At 40.7% G+C, this 26,923-nt stretch overlaps 1 protein-coding gene and 1 long non-coding RNA gene across 8 annotated transcripts in view; one reads left to right on the plus strand and one right to left on the minus strand.

Annotated features, from left to right (window-relative positions):
- Positions 1–272: 272 nt before the first annotated feature.
- RGS7 (regulator of G protein signaling 7) overlaps positions 273–26,923 on the minus strand; it is a 260,078-nt gene continuing 233,427 nt past the window's right edge. For 2 of the 7 annotated variants that reach the window (XM_040552614.1, XM_040552616.1), the window contains one exon: positions 14,811–26,349. In XM_040552614.1, the coding sequence (XP_040408548.1) occupies positions 26,275–26,349 (75 nt within the window). In that variant the 3' untranslated portion in view covers positions 14,811–26,274. Of the gene's footprint in view, positions 848–14,810; positions 26,350–26,923 lie in introns of those variants that run through there. The other 5 variants (XM_040552615.1, XM_040552617.1, XM_040552619.1 and 2 more) reach the window with 5 other exon arrangements.
- LOC121067775 lies at positions 10,111–12,775 on the plus strand. The gene is made up of 2 exons (XR_005818439.1): positions 10,111–11,036; positions 11,607–12,775. It is a non-coding gene; the product is annotated as an uncharacterized LOC121067775 (long non-coding RNA).

A 26,923-nucleotide genomic window follows, 5' to 3' on the forward strand; every position in this document is an offset into this window, starting at 1 on the left:
TTATTGTATGGTTCAATTTACCTTTTGGTACAAATTTCTTATTTAAATGGTTTACATATTAGTTAAGGACAGTTAAGTCCTTAATTCATAAAAATTTAGTCTCATTTGAACTGACAATTCCCATTCTAAGACCTGTATTTTTGGTATAATTCTTGTCACAATACCATTTTCCAAATGTCAAAGCTTCAAAAGTTTAAACTGCTATTTCCACTGTCCTGTATCCAATAGAAGAAACATATTTTTACTGCAGAGGAAAATGACTTGTTTCATGCTTCTCATATATTATCTTTATTAAATATTTGGACAGATATGCATCCATTTATTATATGAATAACCTATGGCTTCTTAGTCTGTAAATGCTGGCTGAAAGTTCACAAGAGCAGGCTTTTCTGTGAACTTTCAGTATTTCTATGTTCAGTCGCTGCAATAAATCCTGAGACTATTGCCTGCTTAGCAGTAATTTGCATTGTACCCCTATGGCTAAAACAGGGAAGCTGGGCATTCTACATCTGAGTATTTCATAATCTCTGAGCAGCTTGATTGAAGCTTGATTTTCTTCTGATATAGTGCAGGTTGTTCTGAGGAGAACGTATAATCGCAATTATCTACTAGTCAAATCCTTAGTGGCTAACATAAAAAGCTTCACTACTGCTCAGTGCTAATAGAGGTTTCACTTGAGCAGACCTTATTGAAGCATTTTGTAGTCACTAGAAAAAAAGTGTTCTTTGTGCGTGCTGTAGTTCAGAGCTGTAAAGTCTTTATGAATCGTTACTCTCAAAGCGCTACAGAAGTTCCCCGGTTCAAGGTGGCTCCTGGCTCCTCGGAAAAATGAATGTGGGGTTCCAGCCTGGGAGGAGAGAAATAAGTGAAAAAGGAGCATCCTTGACCTAGGCAGGAGAGGTCTGCCTAGTGCAGCTCTGCAGCAGTTACCAGTCAGTGCTAAGCTGGATCAGAAGAAGGAACAAAGGTGAGCGCTGACCCCTGTAAACACGAGCATCAGTGAATGCGAAGTCCCAACCACAGTAAAAGCTCCTCGAGCCTTATTTGTCAGAGTAAAGATTTTCAGATTATAAAACCAGAAGTCGCCATGTGGTCACCTAACCACACCATTTCAGACACAGAACATCCTTGAACTAGATCCAGTTTAAACTTGAGTACATCTTTTATATTAAAAAAAAAACAACAAACCAACAACATCTATTCTCGATTTAAAAATTACTGATGTTAGAAAAGCCACAATAGCCTATTGCAATCCATGCCAATAACTGAGTATTTCAGTGATGAAATGTGTAGCCATTTCTTCCTGTGAATTTGTCCAGCCCTGGCCATCAGATCTTTTTATATCTTTATTTGCTAGATTGGAAGAGCATTAGTCCTGAAGTACTTACCGCCTGCAATCAGTAACTCTTTAACCCTTTTTTTTTTTTTTTTTTTTTTTTTTTTTGTTAAGCTTAGAGGACTGGGTTCCTGAAGCTTCTACTAGAAGGTATTTTCCAGTCTTTCAGTTGCTCTCAGAGCTGTTGCCTGCACCCTCTTCACTTTTCAGGCAGATTGTAGGAGTGCCTGAAGCAAACAGCATGCTTCAAAACTCAACACACATATTGATGAAACAAGTCAAAAATATATATTCCCAGGAATCACAGCAGTTTGGGACCAGTTTTACACTTGGAATTCATGTCCAGACAATGATCTGGACATAAGTCTACGTGTCCTGTTAATCTCTCCGGTCCCTGGTGGGGAGTGGTCCCACCAGCAAGCACAGCCCGTACTCTGTGTCTCTCTATGCCTTATCTCATCTTTTCCTGCAGTAAAAATGACTGGTTTTCATTTGTCTGCCATCAAATGATCAAGCACTTCAGATTTTCTCTTCTAGAGATCTTTTAATCCTCATTACATATGATAACCCTAATCTTTGTAACATATGCCAATGTTTTTAGTGATGGTTTTATTCTCTTGCCAGACTTAATAATACTACTGTTACCACTAACAAAACTAGCACCATATTTTTGCAGAATACTACCAGAAACAAAGCTGCTCCCTGCTGGACTGTTCCACTGCAGAAACATTAGCTTGTAACATCATTATTCTGTGTAGCTTCATTTTCCTGAAGCCACACATTATTATGCACTTCATGTCTAAGGTATTATCCAGAGTTACTGTGCTGAATTTTCACCTCAGAGATGTCTCTCTCAAGTGATGAAAGGAATCTTGGCAAGCAGAAATCACTTTTTCTATTTCTATCATGTTTTTCAGCAGAGGGTGCCAAAGTCATTTATTAATTAATCAGCTCCATGTACTAATTGAAATATATCCTTAATGTACTAATTGAAATAATAGATTTTACATAGGTAATGTACTAATTGAAATAATAGATTATACATAGGTAAAATTAAAGCCACAACAAAGATAAATAAAAGTTTCATTAGAATTTAGTGACAGAGTATGCAGAGGACCCTGGGAGAACAAGGGAAACAACCCTCTGGTGCTTGGCTTTACTCATGAAGGCAAATTCATTTTCTTTCTTTCTAAAACTGGTTCATACTCAGTCTTGACTCTATGTGTCAACTCTCTCTATATTTTTCAAATGCTGAAAATTTTTTGATATGTTTGATAAGTGTCCATCAAACAATTCCCATCAGTCTGCCAAAAAGCCACATGTATCACATAGGAAAAAATAAAAAATCCCATGGCTCTTCTTCTAGATTAATTTCTGCAAAAATAACCATCTACAAATAACCAGGGATGCATATTTTCCATGATTCATGCTGCAGAATCTGCCATAGACTGTGGAGCTGTTGTACAGAATCTAAGCTTTCACACAAAAATAATGTTACCAGCCCATATGATGGTGAGAGAAGCCTTTCAAAACAGGAACTGAACATGAATCAAGTCAGGATGACTCAGATTGTTTTTGTGATTCTGCAGAGAGACAATCTGAGATAATAGCTGGGTTGTATGAACTATTGCTATAATTTATTACAGTAAAAATTCAAAATACAATGACATTCATATTACTGTTGCACGTTAGGCTTTTACTTTTGCTATGTATTTTGAGGACACTATAATACTTTTACTACTAGTCCTTCTGTGTGAATAGATGCATAGAATACATTTATAAATGTCTTCTGTATGCTTTTTAGGCAATATGCAAAGTTTCACCCCAACAAACATAGTAACATCCCTTTTGTGGGCTGAGTAAGTACATTTTGATACGAAGACAGTACTGTCAGAGCAGGACTGAGTTACAGAGGTAGGTAGCCAGCCTTAGGACACTGAGGAATTCATAATATGATTGTTATGTGTTGACAATTGAAGCTTACAACAGAACAACACTTCCTTTCCAGATGGAGAATAAAAAAAAAAAAAAATGGGAAAAATAAACCTGAGCCGCTTTTTGGTTAAATATATAAATGTGATTTGTGCTATTTTTGATAGAAAGAAAGAAATAAACCCAGGCTATTTCTGTTTCACAGGATAAAATTACTACCCAGGTCCAGGTGCTGTAGCTAGTGTAGCGTGGGCAGCACAAAGTATCAGTACAAGGGCATCTGTGATTTTTGTGTGCTGTACAGGCAAGTTAAGTAAATGGTTTTCATCTAACCAACCAGATCTCATGACTCAAGGTGAGAAAAATTCTTCTTTAGTTCCGTACTCCATCTTTGCCAGAAAGCTGTTCTCAGTCAAAACTATATTTATCCATTATTTACCAGTTTAGTCAACTGAGGACAAGTTGTACTGAAAATATTTTTTTAAATCAGCCAGCCAGGCAGCAATAAGAATAAAGAGGAAAGAAAAAATGCAACAGAAGGAGTCAGAGGAAACACGTCTAAAATTCCAGGGAAAACCTTTCCATTGACTTTACCAGGATTTGGCTGAGATCTGAAGTAAGCAGATCAGAATGCTTGTTATTAAAATATGGGAAAGAGACTAGAGACTCTGAATAAGAAGAGGAGGCAGAGAAAGGGAAGAAGAGAGAACTTTCCAAGTTCCCAAGGAAAAGAGGAAAAATGGAGCTAAAGTTGCAAATAAATAATGAAATTGAAAGAAAACTGGAAAAGCAAATTAGAAGATGTGACAATACTGGATAGAGATGTAGGTTTTTTGTTTGTTTGGTTTGTTTGTTTGTTTGTTTGCTTTTTTTTTTTTTTTTAATGGTTACTCAAGCCACAGGGTAGGCCGGGAAATTAAAGTAGCTGCAAAACTCAGAGAGAGATTATTCATATCTGAAGCTTCAGGAGGATCACATCTAGGTGTTACTAACAGGAAAGGTTTATCTTTCATTGTAAATTCCAATCAAATTGGAAATAATTGGAGAATTTTTATTGCAAAAATTCTATATAGGGTCGTCCCACTGTGAGAATATTTTAATTTGCAATTTTTAACCTGACAAAATGATTTTAGTAGAATACACTGAGTGCAATGGGTAAGTATTAATTATGACAATTAAATGGTAAACACTGCACGGGTAAATGCACCCCCAGCAAGCCTTGCAAAATCCAAGAAGGACAGAGTCTAAGTTTTACCACAAAGAAATCCAGACATGTTAAGAAATATGACTGGAATTATGTGATTAGCAAATCCTCCAAAAATCATCCCTTGCTGGGAGAGTAAATGTGGAAGGCATATTTTGTTTTCTTAATCCATAACAGAGGCTGACACATCTTCTGAAGAATGAACTGCAATTCTTTCTAAACTATGGAGCCTTGAATGGAGACCAGACATGTGGTCTGAAACACATCAAGCATGCAAGTGGAACAACCAGCTTACAAGGAGCATGCCTATGCATTTGTGCTTAATGAATTTTGGTGTTTGTCACAATGGCAGAGTAACCTTGGATCTTCTTTGATTTTTATTTCCTAAAAATAAATAAATAAATAAATTGGAAGAGCTCCTTTTGCTAAATAAAAACACATATAGGCAGATAGCAGAGAGGTGGGTAGATGTCTGACAAATGCTGATTGTTTTTTTCTCCCATAGTTTTCTGGTTTCTGAGTTAGTACATTTTCTTTATCCTGTCTCCCCATAGATGATCTGTCCTTCCCGAGTCAGCTTCCAGTGCAGGGAATGGTTTCCATTTCTATTTTGCCATACCTAGGTAATTGCAACTTTTTCTCTGGATGTGTGAAAAGAGCTGGTAGTCTTGACAACCACATTATAAATTGTGGAGACACATGCTGTTGATGCTCCAACTAGTAGAAGAACATAGGCCTCCAAAAATTTTCATGGTGTACAACATAAAAAGACCTATTTATCCTTGTCTTACAGACATGAATTAGGATGGAGATCACTCATCTCAATAGATTTCCACTGTACTGCCCAGATCCAATTTTTCACAGCCAACACCTTCTTGCAGCATATCCAGGTACTGGTGTCCTTGTGAGCTGCAACACTTCCTCACTTTTGGGTCCACAGATGCTTTCCAGGCTGTTTACCTCTGCCATGGAGAGCCTCCTCTAAAGCCACTACACCACTACCAACGTAGTTCTCAGGTTCAGGCTTCCCATACATGCACACAGACAACATTGTCCAATGTGCCAGGTGAGCAAGATATTGTTCTTTTGCCCTCTATGTAGGTACACAGTAATTCTTAGAATGAAACCAAATAATAATCTTGCCAGAAATTCTCCAAGTTCTTGGAGAATGCAATAAGGAGAGCCTGTCTGATGAAAGACACCTTTGCTGTTAGACAAACTGTCACAAAACTGTTTCTTTTCCTAGCATGGATCTCAGTTTTCTAGCATCCTACATCGCTAGTTTCCAAGTAGTAAAAAAACTATGTAGGGTTGCATAAAAAGTTATATAAAGCCTTGATGCCAAGGGGGAAAGAACATTTGGTAGCAATCTCCCAAACAGTAACGCTTCAAAAACATCAGCTCTGTCACTAAATGGCCTGCAGAAGTCACAGCAACTTTCAAAAATCCAGCTGTTCCTTGGAAGTGATCAGATCTTCCTTTTCTCCATCAGCAGCTGACAGGTTTTCAGCCAGCAATATTTCCACACAAATTACTGGTAGTAGCAGTAGTAGCAGTAGAATCATCGAATCGTCAAGTTTGGAAAAAACCTTCAAGATCATCAAATCCAACCATCAACCTGACCTCCCATCTCAGAACCATATCCACTAGTAGTAGTAATATCAGTAGTAGTAGCAGTAATTAATAGTAATAATAATAATAATGATGCTTGCCCGCTACCAGTGCTCCACGTCGCTTTGAAAACCAGTTTTCCAGTGGTGCTCTGCGGGTTTTACACACAGCAGGTAGATGTAGAGCACATCTGTTTCAAAGGATATGCCGTCCACAGCGGAGGCACTGCCAAACGAAATGCTTGCGTACGCAAAGGCACCAGCAGTCTTGCTGTAGGATGCCATGGGGTGGGAGTGTTATCTCTGCTGAGACCAGGGACAAGACTGCCCTGCCTGGGAGTGTTGCTCCATGTGTGCTGCACCATGCCACCTCACTCGTTCACCTCCACAAGCATTGGGCTGACAGTGGTTAATATAAGCAGCTTTTTTTTTTTACTGAAGAATGTGTCTACATTACCACAGAGGAATATCATGCCCCATCTTTTTAAATTTTTTTAATTGCCATGTCCATTTCTATAAAGCCAGGAGGATGGACCAGTAACAACCAGCTGGGAATACATCTGCTGGGCAGCTCCCGAAGCCCAGCTGTGCACTCACTACTGGCACCTACGCAAGTGCCAGCACTGCCCAGCTAGGGCCATGCCAGTGGCAGGCAGGCCACCTGCTCAAGAGGTGAGTGCAACCGCCCCCCAGGGCCTGCCAACCTCTGGTGGAGGCAGACCAGGTACGCTGCTGGGGTGGCCAGCAGCTGGGCATGGTCCCGCTCCCCAGGGCCAACCATACCCTGCGGGCAGGAACCAGCAGCCGGCGCAGCCGTGGCCCTCTCCGCTCCCTGGGAAGCCAGCGCTGCTGCAAGATCTGGGAAACCGCAACTGTAGCCTGTGTAGTCGGCTTGCAGCTCCTGCCCAGCCACATCATCAGGCCGTCTCGTTTTCAGCAAGTGATGCAGACTTTGGCGAAGCCTCTAGATATTCAAAGGTTATCCTTCAGCCTGCTGTGCCGCCTCGGAACATGACCCCCCACTTAGACCGCGGCCCTTCAAGTTATCCTTCATTTGTCTGTTGGTGTGTTCTCTTAGATCTGCAGGCCACTTTGATTACTTGAACATCTGGAAGTTGTCACACGCTTTTTCTGACCGTGACCATCTGAAATATTACCCGGCAGGACTTGGGGGGAGACACAGTAAGGAAACAAAAACATCCTACTCATAAGAACATGTGGCAGAGATTACCAAATGACACCATCCCAAAGGGGAGTGCTATATATCCAACCAAAGACAAACTTTCTCTCCATCCCTTGAAGCCAGGACAATTGCTTTACAGAGCATCCAGTCCAGACATAAAATATATTACATATAAGTACCTAATATATTCTTCATTAAACATTATGTAATGAAGATTGGCTGTCTATTACCAATGTCTGTGATGGAACAAAAACATTCCTTTCATCCCTCAAGTTTCAAAGCTGAAATGTATCTGCCCACTTACATGATTTTCCACAGAAAAGCTTCCCAAAAGTGGTTCAGTGTCTGAAGACTTTGGGGTGTACAGCCCTGGCCTGCCAGCTGGCCTCACACAGTGAGGTAAAGCTGGAATTGGACATGCAAGAAAACATTAGATGTAAATTGCTGAAACACACAGAGCTGGTCTCTCAGCAATCCCAACACATGCACTAGGGTCTGGAGAGAGGGCAAAGGAGCATCAAATCAGTGCACATGAAACCCGTGTATTCGTGCGCATCATATCGGCACACACGTGTCATTCGGCCGCGCAGGTGGAAGGCAGGGAGGTTCCAGCACAGCTGTTAGATGCGGGGTGTCTCCTCCTTCTCAGCGAGGCACGGAGGGCGGAGTGTGGCGAGCCCCACAGATGAACATTTCTCCTTCTCCCCTATGCCCTGCTTTTCCGGCAGGAAGAAAGCTGAGGAGGAGTCGGACAACGCTGATATGCCTTTCCCACGGGGAAGGGACAGGATCTAGCCCTTGTCTTTCCCCCTGCTCCTGCCCCACGCCCCTTCCCGCGCCGCCGCCCGTGTAGCGCAGCGGGGTCGCGGAGCCCCCTGCTGTGGGGCTGCCGACGGCAGCTGCTGCGCGCCCCCACGAGGTGTCACTCGCGTCCCACGAGCTGCCCACGGCAGGCTGCGACGGCCCCGCATGGCCCCAGCGTGATGGCACCCAGGGCTGAGGGCACCCAGTGCTGGGGGCACCCAGTGACGCCTGGCTCGGCGGGTGCGCCGGGTGCCAACGCTGGAAGCAAAGCTGGCGGCTGTTCTTAGCACCACAGCCGAGGGTTTAGGAAAATAATCTTGGCTTCTCCGCCAGTACCGGTTCTCTGAACAGAAAATAAGTTCAAATATAAAGAAGAGGGAGACGGTCACTGCAGAACAACCGGGGATAAAACAAACAACTAAAATCGGTCAACCAGACAAAAAGCAAACCAAGCCCCCTCCACCTCTCACCCCCAAACACAAAATAAATACCACCACCTTTTACAACAGCAAACTATTTGCTTTGCTACGGTAAATAAAATTGTTTTGACTTATCTTGCTTCCTTTGTTTTTAATTTTGTGCTCTATTTAGATTTCTTAAATGACGGATTATACTGAACACCAAAAATGTCTCATCCAATACACTTACATAATTTGTATTTTGAAACATTACACAAGTCAAAGTAAGTAGTGCCATTCAGATTACAGTTTTTTTCCTTAGCGGAATTAAAATTTTGGCCGTATCATAACAGATCGGTTCTGATATGCTGGCGGTGGCGGTGCTACAATGTCAGTACCAATAAACAGAGCGTTACAGTATCCAGGAGAGAGAGCTGTTAAAAGGAACCCTTTCTGCATTACATTAAGGTTGGATGCTGACTGCTGCAGACAGCTTTTCTCTGGCAGAGCAAGAACACAACGGCAGCCACCAGACTGTGAGGCCTCAGTAATGAGGAGCGGTGAGCTCCACCCAGGCACAGGAGCTTTCAGGGCCTGGAAAAGGATGTGACATCTAAGGGCAACGTTAAAAGTCTTCACCACGTTGGGTACGTAAAGGTTTTTCTCCTTTCTTCTTTGCTTCTACACAATGCAAACTTTCTTTAGATGAAAAATGAAAGCTGCATGCTGAGCGTGGTTTGAAGGGTACGTAGACCAAGCTCCTCCCACCCTCTCAAGGCCTGTCCTCGGCCTTATGCTTCCCAGTGCTGAGCTCCGTGCCAGGCAGTGCCACCATGCACATACATGTCCTGCGGCCTCCCTCTCCTCTTCTGCTTATGCTTGATGCTTTGCTGGTGACGTGTGGAGCAGGAGGTCTGCTGCCACCCACAGGTGCTCTCAGCGTACAGAAGCCAGTGGCCACCATGCAGGGCTGGTGATGGGCCTTGGACTCAATATCCCAGACGTTATTTTTATGCTCTATCCCTCCCTCCTCACTCTCCCTCTTTTTTTTCCTCCAGGTCTTCTGGTCTTCAAACCTTGGGTTTTTCTTTTCTAGTGTTCATAAAAAAGACAAAGTGATCAAAGGCACTCTGCCCTGTCTGTGCCATTGCTGGAATGACACTGCCTTCAAAAGCTTCCTAGAGACATACGTGCACTCCCAGCATGGGGTGTGGTCTGGGGTGAGAGGAGTGGGAGGAGTTGTTGTCCAAAATAGCTTTTGAAAGGAAAAGCAAAACAAACAAACAACAAAAAACAAACAAGCAAACAAAAAACACCACCTGATTGTACCAAAGAGGTGACACAACTGACATCTAGCTAGCAAGCAGAAATGTACCTACTGAGCAAAGGGTAATTACTCCTTGAAGTCAGTCTCGCAGGTGTCACATCTCTGTTTCAGTGGAAGTGTGTTGGAAGTTTGGGGAGGAAGAAGCAGTGGGAGATGCCAACAGAGGCACTGGAAGATCAGCAGATGCTCAGCTCTCTTTGCAGATGGGAATCCCAAAGTGCAGTTTTAACATGGCGATGGAGTTGGAGTAGCCAGAAGAAATATCTAAAAATCAGAACTTTCAGGTTCTGTTTCTCTTTTTTTCTTTTTCTTTTTTTTTTTTTTTTCCTCCAATAAAATGTCTGAATGTCAAAAATACACAAGAACACAGAAAAAATAGATCACATCGGTCTCTATGACAGGAATTGCATTGGGAAGAGGCCCTTTGGAACAAAATGAAAGTCTGATATTGTGTTCCCATTAGAGGAAGAAAATAAACATACAAATTAAAATCCTTCTGCACACAAACGCACCAGTAGCTGCAGTTACTGTCCCACGTCTGGGGTTTGGAACAGAGACAAAAAAGGATGAGGAAAACAACTGAGAAGGAAAGCAAGAGAAGAGATTTAGCCAAAGTCCCAGCAAGGTTCATGAAGTAATTCAGGTGGGATGGAAGAAGAAGTAAAGAAGCAACCCAAACTGACCTCACAATTACAAATTTAGCTGTTCCCTAAAACGGAGTTTCTGGAAAACAATTCCATCATTAAGTAAGCATTATAAGTCTAACTTGCTGCTAGTGTATCCTTTTAAAACACCAGAGCATTTTTAGAAAGGCTATCCTTTGATGAAATTTGACACTTATGCCCACTCCCTCAGAAAACTACCTGTGATTTCAGCTACAACATGAGCTTCCATACCCCTGTTCATTAGTTTCACTGGAGCTACCTCCTAGACCAGTATGTATCAGGACTTAGAAACGTTTTCTAGTCTTGGGCTTCAACCCTCATTCCTACCTCCCGCAGACACTTATGTTGACAAGAGGCTGGGATGCTCTGTGCCACCCTCTGGGCCCCCCACCCCTCTGTTGCCCTGAGGGACATTCGAGCTCCCAGTTTATTCTAGATCACAATGCCTGCAGCAAGTGACCTCAGCACCTGCTCCCCATCCTGCCCAACACGAGTAACCAACCAAGCTTCCTTTTGTCCAGACCTAACCAGCGCGCCTACGCTAAGGATTACCCATCTCACTCCTACCTCCTGTAAGGTCAGCAGCAAGGCCTCCCCACCAGACACAGACACCTCCTCCCCAGGACGTCACCCCAGGCCCTTCTCCCCCAACGCCAGCAGTCTGCCAGCCCCTATGCCTCCTCTGCCTCAATCATACATGTCATTTATGGGCTGTTTCCCAACGTTAGCTAAGTTTACATGGGAAAGAAGTAAGAAAAGGCCAGATGGTCCAGATCTCCATTCCTGTTTTGGCAGGTTCATGCTCCTGTGCAAGCAGCCAGACAAGTCATGGGGGTCCCAGCAAGGGGCAGGAGCCTGCCTTTATGGAGAGACCTGGAGGGCATTTTTAACAGGGACAGTGCCACCACTAACAGCCATCCCCTAAAGCGGGGAGTTTGGGGCAGCAGTGGCTGGAGGAAGCGTGGAGATCTGGTGGGAGCAGGGCAGGAAAAGGAAAGGAAGGCACCAGGGAAGGTTCCAGGAGATCAGGTCACGGTCAGAGGCATGTTCTGCATCAGCCCTGGCCCTAATTGCTGACCAGCCTTTTCTTTAATGTTTTTTCTCTCTTTTTTTTTTTTTTTTTTTTTTCCCTGTGATTTCTTTAAAGTCCAAGAAAGACAGAACAGAGGAGGGAAATGCAAAGAGTATTTGTGGTCACTGTAGGAACATGCAGGAGGGATCAACGGAGTGAGGATCAGAGGAACAAAGGAAAAGAACCATAAAAGACTGTGAATCCTAAAAAGGTGTTAATGCCGGGGAGGGGAAGAGAAGAAAGAGAGTCTAAAAGGACAGATGAGCCATATAAAGAACAGCTCATAAAAAGAGATGAACTCAAAAAAAAAGGTCATAGATTTCAGGTTATGCATTCAGCAAAAAGGTGGAAAAGTTACATTAAAAATGCCCTTGCCATGCATCTTTCAAAAAGGAAAGGCGGAAAGGAATAAAGAAGTGGATAGGAGAGTTATATGAATTATGAAAAGCTTCATTTCTGTGACACAGAAGAAGCAGCCGCCACAAGGTTAATAGCAAGGGTGGTAAATAGCATTTGTTTTGAAAGTTGACATCTATGATGAATCTACTGAAAAGTTTCAAAATCTAGTTAAATCAAAAAAAAAAAAAAAGAGACAATGAAGGTGAATGCGTCAGAATATATTTTGGGAGAGAAGAAAAAGTACAATAAAAATTGTGCAAATGCCACTAACAAGGTAACATTTACAATCGTGTCTTAATATTGTTTGATATTTACTATCCATGTCCACCCTTGTAAATAAGGGTTATCATCTAGAATTTGTGCAGGTTCTCAGAGTTTATTGTCATGGAAATTTCTCTTAACAATTTGCACATACAGATCCCTTATGGCAAATAGTGATGAGGATAATCACTATCATTCATGCATCAGTGTTACAGACTCAGGACAGCAGATTCCTCATGCCTACCCATACATAGAGATACCAGAAGGAAAATGGTCTGCAAGTACTTCAGAGGTTAGGATTTAAAAAAAGAAAAATGACCTTGGTAAAAGAGAAGAACAGTCTGAAAAACTGGATGCTAGTCAATGCTAGACAGCTAAAGACACCTCACTGACCCAGGAATACACATGAAGGGGAAAAACCACCTATGTTTTATTGCAAAGGAGATGGGCATCACAGTGCCTCATACACAGGACATGATTCAGCAGTGACCCTCTACTACAAAAAGGGCAAGCCTTGCCATTGTGCCTACAGACAGAAGTACAGCCTGCACTGCAATTGTAGCAGTCAAGCCCAGGCAGGAACACTGCAGCCTGCTCCAGGCTCCGTCCTCTGCAAAAGCTGCAGGAGAGCAGCAGAGTCAACCTGCACTTCAGAAAACACCAGGAAGGAAACCAAAGGGCACTGTAACATTGCAATGGCTATTTACATATTTGAGCAAAAATGGAGGGGACATTTTATTACAGTTAATGTAGCAGCCTGATAAGGGCTAAAGGGATAAATTGAAGCAAAGAAGATTTAGTTTGGATATTAGGGGAAAAAAAAATTTGCAGTAGCAGAGATAATGAGTGTCTGGGGAGACTCTGCAGTCCTCAAGCCAATGTCTGTACAAACAAAACCCATTTATTTGTACAAACCTCGCTTGAGGACTCCACAGTCCAGAACAGCACAACCACAGGGAGCCTGGCCTCAGATTATCCTCTGCTTCCATGTCTTTGATACTGGGGCTCCTTCAGCATAACTTCAGTTTACAGGAGATGAAATCATTAACCTGTTTAGCCTAGGCAGATCAAAAGGCAAATATGTATTATTCAGAACTACTTAGCAATGTGCTTAAATGAATTATGGACACAGAATAGGTACAAATAAATTGTTGGTAATTTGTTGGAATATTTTGGGATTAAAATCTTATTTTATACAGGTACCTATAGCTATTAATTTTCTTTTAGCAAAATTTCTGTTTTATGCACTTAAGTCAAAAAGTTCAGTGGTGTTGGTTCTGTGCATGACATCTCTAGCTAGAAAGGAAATTAAAATATGGTAATTTAAAAATCTAAATTCAAACAGCTGCTGCTAATCACTAAAAAAAAAAATCATAAAGATAAACAAATGGAAGACACACAAAAAAATCGCTGGTGATTCCCAACTGTTACTTAAGGAAAACAGTCTTCTCTCACTTTAGTTGTCTGCTTTGGCTTTCTTCCATATTTTTAATAAATAAACATCCTAAACACATTCGTGTAGGTCTCATTTTCTGGAACTAGTTTTTTGCTCCCATTTGTTATTTCTTGGAGGACTACTGGGAATTTATTATTTCAAATGACATTAGGGGTGCAATTTGAAAAAAGAAATTCCCTATATTTGGTATTAAGAGCTTTCTTTCAGGAAAAAAAAAAATGTCCTTGTTGGGCTTTAAAGGGCAGCCGCAGATGGTCTGGTCGGACTGCTTCTCTGCGTTTTGATTCCAGCTCTGCCCAGCACTGGCATCCCACCAGCAGCACGCTGCCTCTCCTGCGCCAAATTGCTCGGCGCCTGAGTTCTCCTCCCTTGCCGGTTCCGTTCTGGTCAATGCAATTAATTCTCATTTCTTTCTTCTGTCTTCACCTTCAGCTCATTAATTTCTGGCCAGTCTCCACTGCTCTTTCAGCTCAGCATTTTGCTCTTTCTCTCTTCGGTACTTAAAGCCTTTTCCCTTCCTTTTTTTTGGTGTTGTAGGGTTGGTGGACAGTTTTTAATCGTACCTTACAGAAGATCTGGTGAATGTTCAGCTGTTCTCAGGTTGAGTGGTTCCTTTAAAGCGTATTAAAATAAATATTCCCCAGTGAAGGGTGTTTCCAGCTTCCTGGGAAGCACCAGGAGGTGCTGACTGATGGCTCTTCCGCAGGAGGAAAGAAACCTTGCTTGGTCCTGTTTTTTTCCTCAGCAGATATATGACCTCACTGAAATTCCTAATAGATACAGCACTGCCTAGTGTGTACTTCAACTGCTCGGTGGTTGCCACAGTAAGAATAAATATGCCATAACCTGAGTTAATCTTAATTTGTGGAAGTGGCTTTTCATATACATTTGGAAACAAACATCTATAAATATCTATCTTTTCTCTGGGGAGACATTTGTGCCTACTTGGAGCTTCCATTCCCAGTGTGGCAACACTGACAGATGACAGTGATCAGGGGAGGGATGAAGAGATCGCAGACAAGCCCTTTAAAAATCAACTGGCTGTAGAGCAGGTTTTTTTGGTCTGTTTGGGCCAAATTCACTCCTGGGTAACTGTGGCATTGCATCACTTGAAACAAGGTTCAAATGAAACCTTAATACTGCTCCCTGCCTACTTTGAAATTCTTACTGTAATACGCATTTTTACTTTACAGACATTGTGTTAGATCCTGCACAAACACAGGAAAAGACAGCCATTCAATACAGGCTTTGTATGTATTGAAACAAAAGAAGAACTAGAATGAGTACAAAATGGGTTCAGGAATACAAATACTTCAGATATTTTTATTGGCTGGTAAGTGTTGCAAAGTGATTTAAAAAGAAAAAAAAAAAAAAAAAAAGTAATTTCCTTAGGGTAAAGTTCAATGATTATCTAACACATGAATTTGAAACATTCCTTATTTGAAGGCAATGATTCTTCAAAGCAGCTGCTGGTATCTAATTAGTTAAATCCTAAGGAAAAGCAGCAATATACCAGCTGATGCAATTGGTGGCAGCAGGAGTTTGGAAATAAATATCTCCATTTGGCACTGAGAAGTGAAACAGAGCTCAAATTTCTGTGGATTTCTTGGACCCAAGTTCATGCCCCAGAGCTCACATTGCTGTGGTAAAGGAAAATTAAATCTCAGAGTTTAAGATCTGGGGTTCAGTGTGGCTATTTATTAGAATTCATCTGGCCTCCCTAGACTGTGAATATTTTGACTTGACCTAGATGGAGCTCTTAATAAAATCAAGCTCTCATGGGCATTTCCAGTGTTCTGTGATAAAATTCAGCTCAGAAGAATCATGCTGACAGAAACTGTGACACCTTAACGCAGCGATTATTATCCTAGTTAGAAACCAGAAACATAGCAGCATGTGCAAACAAAGAACAAAAAAAAAATCCCACCTCCCCAGAAAATTCAGCTGAACAAAAACCAAGGGAACAGCCATTCACGGTGATGTACAATGTGTTTGGTTCTGGGTTTGTTCAGACCGTCCCTCTAGAGATGCTGCAGTCAGGGTTACAGCAGCTCAGCAGCCCTGTTCCCAGTGGCAGCAACACAGGTAGGCAGCTGGTGTTAACTGAGTTGACTCGAGCACCAATGTATTCAAATTTATTGCCCGATTGTGTCTATGACTATCCCACTTCGTGTCAGGAATGGGGGTGGGGAGCATTTTTAGGTTTGGTAGTCCCTTTGAAACAAGGTTCCTCTTTTCCAATGTCACACAAAAGTCAGTACCACAGATGGTACCAGCTCTGGCTGTCCTGAGTTTCTCCTGTGCGCTGCTAAGAAGGCTCTTTCAGCATGTTTGTCCTATGCATCCTATAATGCCCTGGAGGTACTTGCAATTTGACTTAGCTTACACCATACTTTTGTGCTCAGAGATTCTGCCACTATCTTTACGTCATCTGTATCAGTCAGAAGTACTGCTTTTCTTCTGCCAAGCACAGGTTTTCTGGTTCCAGCTCAATTTAGCTTCAGAAGGCCCCACATCTGTTGTCTCAAGGACAACAGCTACACACTCTTGTAAACCTATGAGTAGGTCTTTGTGAGTAACCTCAGTATTAGACATACAACAGCACACTTCAACTGAGCCCCTGAATTAAAATTGCAAGTTCCTACATTTACTACCCAAGGTTTGCACTCTATTCTCAGCACTCCCAAACCACTGCCTTTTCAGCTTAAAATGTTGCATTGACACATGACAGCAAGGAGAAAGAAACAGCGTCTTATTTAGCAAATACACACTCATGGTTTCAGCCAGATTTGTTCAAGGCCATTCCTAAGAAAATGCACTTCACTTCATCTGCTCTTGGGCAGCAACTGAATCACTGAGTACACTGTACAGGCTGCGCTCTTACAGACCTGGTCTAGCTTAAAGAAAGGTTTGCTTATGTGATGATGAGCAAGCTGGAAAGGTCTCACTGCAGCTAGCTTGATAAAAAGAAAATAAAGAGTAAATGATTATCAATAAAGTGTGTTTGTTTAGGTGTCACTGAGAGAAAGAAAATGCCATTTCATGTCACTTTTTGGAAAGCACAAGGTAGGTAACTTTTAGGAATGATTTTGCTCTTGACTAATCTTCAGATTCAATATTAAAATCTCAAACTTCCCAAAGGAAAGAGATTCTGCATCTTTTAATGAAAGATAAAACAACAATATAAACATACACAAATTTACAGAGAAAGGATCAACTTTAATACATCTGGAGTAAAAGGTGTTCTTTTTTAAATATGGTATAAAAATAAATGCAAGAAACATTAACAGAGAATATACAGACAACAGACAAAGACACAGGCTTTCTTTCTCAATGTGAATACATCAGTGAAATGAAACCTTCTGTGCTAATTCGTTGTGCAATAAATGTGATGCCATATGTATATTTATTAATATATGCATTTTTTACATTTCTTCCAGTTTTTGATTGACGTATTTTTTTTTTTTTTTAATAAACTGTGCCTAGCAGAAGCTTTTTTTTCACTGTACTTGAGCTTGCAGAAAATAAAAAGACACAGATCCAGCTGGATATGAAGGAGGAAGTGAGCAGACAGTTTTCGAAATGGAGGCATCGAAAGGCTAGAGAGTCCCTCGGAGTCTGTAATGCCTTAGTATACACAAAAGAAAACAAGTCAGGTCCTTGCTCATGCAACATCTTGTTCTACTGTCCTCTGATTCAGGCAATCAGTGAGCTACAAAGTATGTATAATGATTTGAGTCTGCTTCCATGCTACAAGGTGATCCTTTTAGTAGGACTGCACTAGACTGGTTAACCTCTTTGATGTGAGCGATTTCCCCTGAGGAAAAGATAAAAACAAAAAACAAAAACAGAAAACAGAGGCATGATCACTGCAAACCTGTTCATCAGCAACCACTTAGTGTTGCCACATCACTGTCAAATAACTAGGGGAACCAACTGGAGTCTGTCAAATCTTAAACCATAGGAAGCCCTTATGCTTGCACACCTGCACTGCCAGCCAGCCAAGTTGTTTCACAGAATAATCCACAAATTCAAAGGCCATTTTTGAGTGAGATTGAGTTTGGCTGCTAAGAGACGACTGCTGAAGGCTTTGCTGTTGGTCACTCCCAGAACTTCAAGATGGCTACCACAAGTGAGGGTACCTTATGCTACAAAGATGAATGTGCACACTGCAGTAGCTCTGTCACAGATGTTAAAAAGCTCCTTTAAAGCTCAGGTAAGGAAATAAGAGGCAGATTGCATACAGGCAGGAAAGCAGCTTTTCCACGAACTCAGCTATACATTTGCTGAGACTGCGTTTACTGTTTATAAGGACCATTGATCAGGTATATTACATGGGACTATATATCACTGCTTAGAAGGTGTTTGGATTTCCACTGTCTTTTTCCTCACCCTCCTGTTGCAAGCATGCAGTTTCAGTTTTTTAGCAAGTTCTTTTAATGAGGTATAATGACTGTCCCACAAGAGTTAGCTCTACAGTGTGGAAAGGATAGCATAGGTTATGTTGTCATGGTGTATTTCAGGCAGATTTGAGCTTTAGCTGAGCCAGACAAAAGCCATGAAACCACATAAGTGTCTCTTAGGGCCACCCTACTGTGGCTTCAATTCAGCAGAGGCAGAGCTGGTTCAGCAAGCTTACACCACTCCTCAAAATACCACAGGCATACCCTGATAGTGTACCATAAATAGATAATAAAATATTAAACAGCAAATGGCTCTGTCTAACATTATAGTCAAAGGATATTTAATATTTACATTTATTGTATTGTTTATCTTAAGTGAACAACTCAGTAAAATCAAACTGACTTCAAGACTACCATAAGAAATATGTGAAGGGATGCTACATCTGCAGTAAATGGTAAATGAACTTATTCTGCCATATCAATGAGTTGTTAAGTCATCTGTTGTATTGTAACTCAGTGGAATTACACAATTTAATATCTATTTTCCTTACCAATTAATTTTATGTTCAAAGGGATATGCAAGTTGGTTTTGAACATCCGCTCAAATGCAATATATCAGAATGGGTCTTGACAAAAAGAAGAATAGATATTTTATTCTTTGTGCTCTGAAATAAAAGTCAAACAAATGAGGATGAATTTTTCCCCTACAATATAATTTTGAAGGGAAATCATGGTCTGCGATGTTGGATTAGACTGCTCATCTATCAAGTTCACCATATCACCTGACAATAATACTACTTACTTCTTTGAAAGATGTCTCCTTCCTGGCATGGTCTGCTCCCTGTGTCTGGCTCTACCTCTATGAATTTTTACCTACATTAAATTCAGTTTCTTGGCATATTAGTTTCTTAGCCTACAAGCTCGGCTACTTTCTGCAAATATGTATGAGTTCCATTGAGTACTGAACTGTCTAATAATTCCCTTCCTGGAGGTTTCTATTAGTTATTAACGCAATTCACTCAATGATGCACTGGAAAGCTGCACAAGCTTTTATCATGGGATAAAGTCTCTGAATTAATTTTACATTTTTATCTGCAACGACTGATTATTTAGGAGTTGTAATTCCATGGAACTTTTAAGATGAACCATAACCACATTCTAGCATGTCAGGAATGAACTGTGATATTACATAAAGTAGGAGTTTTTAATCTAAAAGATGGTAAAAAACTATTGGTTAATTAGTTGACCTGACTTGATAATCTGATTCAATGTATTGAAATTTCCCCTATAGACACATAATGATATCATAACAATTTTTTTTTTTTTTTTTAGGTATTCTGCATCACTTCCACCATGGATATTGCTCGCCACAGTAAGCTGATGGTTTTTGGATACTTTTCCCCTAAGCCCAACAGTGATCAGGATTTCTGATTTGGTTGGTCCTTTCCTCCACCTCCCTTCTCTGCCCAGAGAATATTACACTCCTTAAAAGATAGGTGTCCACCTGAACAACATTTCTCCAGGTATTAATAATTCAAAATTATAGGTGGAAAAGTGACAACTTAGACAACATGCCTTCCTTAAGAGATCTCCTTCAATTTTTATTCTGAATCCCATTTAGTCCTCTGACTGGAAAAATAAGCTTTAAAGGCATAGAATCCATAGCAGCCCTAAATAGAGAAGTGTCCCATCTTCTTTTGCAGTTCTATAGGCATTTGTTATTTCCAGTTTACAGGCAATCTCCTCCAAACTCTGTTCCAGCATACACGTTTAAAATAAAACCTGATTCTTTAGCTCTGTATGGTTGGGTTTCATAATTATCACGTCTAAGAGATATGCAGTTTACAGTCTGATGTAAGGATCATCTCTTGTGAGTCTTAATTTCAGGGTTGAGCCTAACTATTTCTTTTGGATACAATGTTAATAACTTTCCATAAGCCAAATTTTGTATTTGTTCAACTACATCAAACAGGCCAGTTTTGAGAGGTATAGCATATGACTAATCACACACAGGAAGATGTTTCCTGTACTAATAAGGCTAAAGAAAAATTGAAAACAAGTTCAGAAGAAGTAGTAGATGCTCATCTAAATAATTAGAAGATACATATTTAATATTAATTTAATATTAATTTAACATTTTAATATGTTCTTGCTATTGACATGTAGAAGTATATGCCCAAATTTTAAAGAAGAGTAGAATTTTTGCGTGTATAGATACAGTTTAGCCAAATGAATTGAAACTATTTAACAATTTTATTATAATACACCAGCATCAATGAAACCCTGCACACATACCCTGACAAGGGAGTCAGAGTACAAGGAGGCAGCAGAGCAGCTGGAGTAAACAAGTACATTGATGAATACGAAATCAATTGGTCTCAGTGTTCGTGTCGCTACCTTAATGTATTAATGTTTTTAATGCAGACTTGTCCTTCCAACTGTACTTTTAGAGATTTGGGGGGGGGGGGGGGGGGGGGGGGCGGAGGGGCGGGAACTCCAAAAATGTGATGATTTATGAGCTGCTACGTACAAATGTGCTGACTGACACTAACACCTCAAGTAATCAGACAAACAAGTCAGCAACAACCCCAATACATATGTGGCTTATAAGAAATCAATATGAAATTTATACAGGGGACAGAGCTGAAATGTATGAAGATTAGAAGATTAATTTTCTAATTCTCTTCTTTTCGGCTAAGCAGCCTCAGTGGCTCTTTTTTCATGTTTCTTTTTGGTCCCTAGTACAGATGTTGGTAGAACTGGAAAGGGAACTCCATTCATTCAACTGGGAAAGGGAGAACAGCATGAACCCTTCTAGGAGCAAAACGAGACACTGAGCTTGGATCAACCCTCCTTGCTCTCACCATTCCCCATCCACTCACGCGGCACAGCTGCAGCGTGCCAGCACCTTAGCCAGCATCAGCAGACAAAAATCCCAGGTGACTTTCCCAGTGCTATGCACAGAGCTGGTATAAACAGCTTCTGGCAGAAGCACATCTGGAGAGGCACAGGAACAGAAACTAAGTCAGGTCAGTATTTAGCCAGCCCTCACTTCTCTAACAGGCTTTAGCGTTGCCCATGGGGTCGGGATTTTTCTTCAATTACCACAGCAGCATGGGAGGCTGCTCTCACCCAGCCCCACGGGTGTATTTCTCTTTCAGAAAGGTGCTGAAGAGGAGGAAGGTAGCATTTACTGAATTTAGGGGATGACTTCTCACAACAGCTGCAATGCTAAGTGGTTGCACGTGCAAAATCCTCCTGCTTACTGTGTGGAGTTGCAGTCCTCTCCTCATTTCTCACTGGGGCTGTTCCCTGTCTTGGAGCAGACCGTAGACAAGAGGCATTGGCTGAGCAAGTGCATATTCCTGATTTTACTCATTCTAAGCTGGATGATGCTCCCTCTTCCTTTCTTTTTCCTTTCCCACTAATATTCGCATTTACTGATGAGCTGCTCTCATGTGTGATTAACCTACAAGCTCTTGCCAGATGAGGCAGTTTTATCTTGAAAAAACATTAGAAGGATGGGGTAAAACCTAACATTTTCCAAGGTGCCAATGCACTGGACAAATACTTAGTATGTGTTTGTCTTAGGCATGATGCCTCAGATTTCAGTACCACTCTGCAGTTCCCATTCTTGCAGTAGTTTAGGACACAGGTAAATGTTTGCTAGCTGGGAAATGGCAGTCACTGGTCTAATAGCTGGCTCCTACCAGAGACAGAGCTGGCCATGCCAGTACCACATGGCTGCCCAAAGCTTTCCAGGACAAAGCAGAGCAGCACCACTTGTCGTTGCAGAGCAGGACAAGGAGGCCAGCATTTACTGGCATCTCATATAGATGCTCCTGTTGATTTTCCTCATTAAGCTGAGTATCATTACTCAAGGACAGCCTATCACTAGATTTTTGGACTAATTATTGGTCCAAACTAAAAATTTCAATTATTACGTCAGTTCTTTTTAGTCAAACATTAGATAAGCCATCTCTTAACTGAAAAGGGAAAAGGCTTCATTCCTATGAGTGCTTATTATTTTTACTACTGTTTTGTATTTTTCAAACAAGAATCTTTGTGATTTTTTCTGACTTTTTTTTTTTTTTTAATTTTTAGGAATAACCAGTAAGCAAATTTCAATAGTCTAATTAGGAAATCTTCCATGATTGCACATTGAATATAAGATCTTACAGATTGTATTGCATTAAAGTTTGTTCACAATGTTATGCTCCAGAAAATATAGCCTTTGTTTGGATTTCAGGGCTACATGGACTTCTGATCTGTCATGGTAGAGCTCTCAGGTATGCAACAAGTTTTAATTGTTCATAAAGAAACATTTCTTGATTAATGTGAAATGGATATCTTCATTGTTTCTCAGTAAAGGGACATATTTTAACATGTCAAGAGGTTAAATCAGTTTAAGCATCTATAAAGTCTATTCCCCACTGACAAAAAATGAGGAAGCTATTTTAGAGAGTTTTAATTTCCATCACTAGACCATAATTCACTATGGCATGTTAAGTGACACTGGACTAAGGCACTATGAAAATGTGCCGTGTTCAAGAGACTTCACATTTCTCATCTCATGCATGAAATGGACTAATGTTACTGGTTTGGAGGGAGAAAACATCAAAGGACACTGGTAAGTAAGTTCTTACAGCTAAGTGGGACTGCTGGAAAGTGCATGGGTAATGTAACATATAAAGGTTTTAAACTCGGTGTTATTAAACACAGTCTTGTTTTTGAGGTTATGAGTGAAGATAATCATCATCTGATGGCTCTCTGACTTAATATATGAACTGAGTTTGGTCAGTCTTGCACTGGCTGTATCTTTCATAAAACACCACGAACTTGTAACAAGCCCATTTCTTCACCTTCTCTACAATTAGGCAGCAACAGATGAAACTCTAACACTGACGGTGGCATCTGAAGCTGCGATACCCACACATGGTGATGGAGTATCTCCCCCAAGGAGGCTCTGAGGAGGAGACTGCACCTTGCCCTGCCAGCTTGGTTACTGCTGAGACAAGAAAATGTGTATGCGGTGGCAATTAAGTGAGGCTACTCTGTAAATGTGATGCCTTTGTTTCGGGTTTCCAGATCAGTGATCACAGCTAAGCATCAGGCAGGCTTGCTCAGACTACCAGTCTGCCAATGTCACAAATGCCAGTGCACATGAGAAATTGAAGCCAAAAGTCTTCCTTATAGGACTTCTTTGCTCCCATCAATGTTATCAGTGCTTCCTTCACTCGTTTTTCTTTGCAGTGCAGATGCTGTTACTTGAGGTAGAGGGAGTTTTCTGACTTTTTTTTTTTAATACTGATTTTTTCCTCATTTAAAGTCCTCTAAAAAATTTCATTTTTTAAATGCCACAGAAACAGCTGATTTCTCCCTCTCTTGTACTGTGGCAAGCAATGAGATTTTCCTGCTCCCTGGCTTATGCCTTTAACTTTGCTACTCACCTCCTCGGGGATCTGCAGGTGACTAGATCTTAGTTATTCCCAAATGGAAAGCCAAGGGACTGAGCAGGCCAGTGGGGAGCCTGGGGCACACCGTCACTCACTTTGCTGGGACATTTCTGGGTGCAGAAGGTATTCCAGACTATGCACCTATCCAATGGCATCATGCCAGCAGCACGAAGTTTGTGTGCATTATATTATCACACCGTACCTGGGACTATGAATAAAGGAGGCACACCAAGAACAGCTGTGTTTACTACTCAGAGGCAGACTGAGTGTTCAGTAATAAATGTTACATATGGCAAATGCCAGTTTGCTATTATTTTACCTATATTGTACATGCATGCAGGTGTGTTTCTAACACTATACATATAGTCTGTTGCAGACTGCCAAAAGCATTAACAATTTTGCACTATAAAATTTACAGTGCAAGCTAAATATCTGATGCTCTTAGTTGTGCATTTAGGGCTTTCATAAAGTGCACTGAATTATTGAAAGTTTTCTGGAAAGAAAACTCCAAAATGTCAAAGAACTGTAGAGCCTAGTTTTTCATGTGTACATAGCTCCACTTTTAATTTTTCCCCACCAAACTAAGATAATGACTGATTATCCTAGGTGATTTCCATTTAATTTAATGTATGATACAGAGGGATTGCCCTTACAAAGTTTATAATCTTGCTAGTTTAGCAAATGTTTTCTGTAGCAAGTATAATCCACTTTCAGTCACTGATCTGTCGAATGAAAGATTCAGGAATCTCCTAGAGTCTCCAGCTTAACAACTCAGGTTATGAATTACAAGGTCATCCTCTCAGGTTCAGTCCCTAGACACAACTGAAGTTACTGTGTTGTTGTTGTTTTTTGTTTGTTTGTTTGTAAAATATTTCAAATTGAAAAAAACGAGGTCTAATTTAATCAATAGAAAGTCACTTGGATGTAATTAAGAAAAAATAACAATGAAAATTAATCTTAATTTTCTAAAACATCAGAGGAGAAGGGAAAATAACATTTACTTCTTTCTAAATCATTCGGAGAGCACAGCATTGGCCTTGGGTGTAGAAGACCCGTTTCAGATCTATTTTCTGTATCGATCAGAAGAACAAATCTATACCGCAGTCTCTCTCTTTGCAGTTGAACACGTTAATCAGTACGTTGTAGGATATTCTGAGAAACGTTTCCCTCATTCTTGCATGTTGGAACCACTGTACTGAGGTACATAATTACATACAAATTCATCATAACTGAGAACAAGAATGGAAGAACAAGGATTCCTGATGGCAAGGGGTTCTGGGCTGGGGGGGGATGCAAACTCAGTCCTCTCAGGGAAAAGGTTTACACTTGAGGATCCTGACATTCTGGAGTAATTTGCAAGCCTCAGAGCTGCTGATATAATCAAGAATATATGTTTTGCAGTGACATGTTTTACTTTTGTAGCTGATCTGACTTGACAGACTCCCCCCACATTGATAGGGTAGCAGTTTCAGGAAAAGCAAACCCACAGTTTTTATCTTCTAGCTTGCACCATGACAAATTAATCATCCTCTTCTCCTGAAGAAGTACCAATGCTTCATGTTCAGAAAACTTCATTCCCATCTCTATCTCACAGCTTCTTTGTTGGGCCTGACTTACATCTCTGGCATCCTGCTGTTCTGGTACTTCTGCCCTGGGATTAGCTGCTGAACGTCAGGCATGCCTGCAGAGCACAACGCTGGTGTCTAGTGCTGGTGCACAGAACTGCTGGTTTATCAGCAGCACTGCTCCGAGAGGGAGCAAACTTAGTAAGAGAAATCTCAGTGTTTCCTGTTCTGTCTTCACTTTTTTTTTTCTTTCTTTTTTTTTTTTTATTTTGTGTGTGTGTGTGTGTGTGTGTGTGTGTTGTATTTTCCTTACATCTGCCTGCAGCTTGCTATTTCTCTCCTAACAGCCACCTGTTTACATACTTTTTACCATAACCAATTCCTGGTCTGTTGGCTGCTTAAACTCCAAACCTACTTATTGTAGCTTGCCACGCATGATGGCTGGGAAAACCCTGGCTCTCAGAGGTCCCAGATGTACTGCTTTACTTTCTGTGCTCTCTTTCATTGACATAGGCTCATTATTACTATGGAACTTCCTGTTAAACACCTCCATGGAAGAAAGTAGAATTATCATTTATAACGTTGTCATGTATAATGTTGTTTTATAGATCAACCTATTTAGACAACACACAAATCACACTGCAACATGCTATGGCAACACCACCATGCAAAAAATTGGGGTTTTTGTTTCAAACGTTGGGATAGTTTCCTTTGTGGCTGTTTATTTTTCAGTCTTTTACTGACTTTGTCACATTGAATTAAGATTTGTTCCTGATTACAGTGGATTCAAAGCATATTACAGGAAGCCTTTACCTATAAGTAAGTAGTTAAAGGATTACAGTTTTGTTTTAACATGTGAGATATTCCAACAGCCTCACAAAACTTTGTTCTTTCACTGCATTTGTTTCTTGTTCTGATTACTGGAAAGTATATATATAATTTAAATACTTGAGGAAATACTCTTAAGCCCCATTATATGGGACGCAGTTCCTGAGAACTGCTTCTCCTTCCCTAGAAACTAAAAAACAAAAACCATGATCTTTGCTGAAAGCTCTAATATTTTTCATTTCAACGCACACAGCTCCACTAACCAGGTCACAGAAAAAGCCACAGACGCACACGCACACACAGCAGCATCAACTGCACAATTCAACAGACAATGCAGACAAACTTGAGTATAATCCAAGATCTTTCTACCTCTTTTCATAACAGGTTAGTGCTCGCCCTCAGTGTTGGTGTACAGTTTTTATGGCATGGGAAAATAGGGATGTTTCTGCCCTACAAAAATAAACGCGTTGAATGCTTTAGTTGGAACTTTCACAATGTTAAAAAAAATCCAAAGAAACTGGATAAGTAAAAAGAATCCCACATTTCAGGAAATCAGTGGATCTTTTGGCTGGTGGCAACAGAATGCCCACAGCAAATTCACCAGCCTTCATTTTTTTTTTACCTTGGTGAAATATCTTTCCAAAATTATTATTAAAAAAAAAATCAGTTCCTGTAGTCCATAATTAAAATAAAATCCCACTCAAACCCTTGTTCATCATCAGCATCATTTCTTTGGTCCTGAAGAAGCTGTGCTAAACATTGAAGAAGATAGGGTAATTATTATAGTTTATTTTCCCCTGTACCGAATTACAAAAATGGGACAAACTCTTTTTTAGTAAAACAAAAAGGAGACAGGAATGAAATCCAATGTATTCAAACCGTATCAGGATTAGTTTTGTTTGTTTGTTTGTTTGTGTTTTTATTTATTTATTATTTTTGGGGGGGGAGGCACCAGAAAAAGGAACGACATCAAGCAGGTTTTCACAGATTCTTTACTACAATTAAAAAAACAAAACAAAAAAAA

This window comes from Cygnus olor, chromosome 3, assembly GCF_009769625.2.
Source record: "Cygnus olor isolate bCygOlo1 chromosome 3, bCygOlo1.pri.v2, whole genome shotgun sequence".
Lineage (NCBI taxonomy): Eukaryota > Metazoa > Chordata > Aves > Anseriformes > Anatidae > Cygnus > Cygnus olor.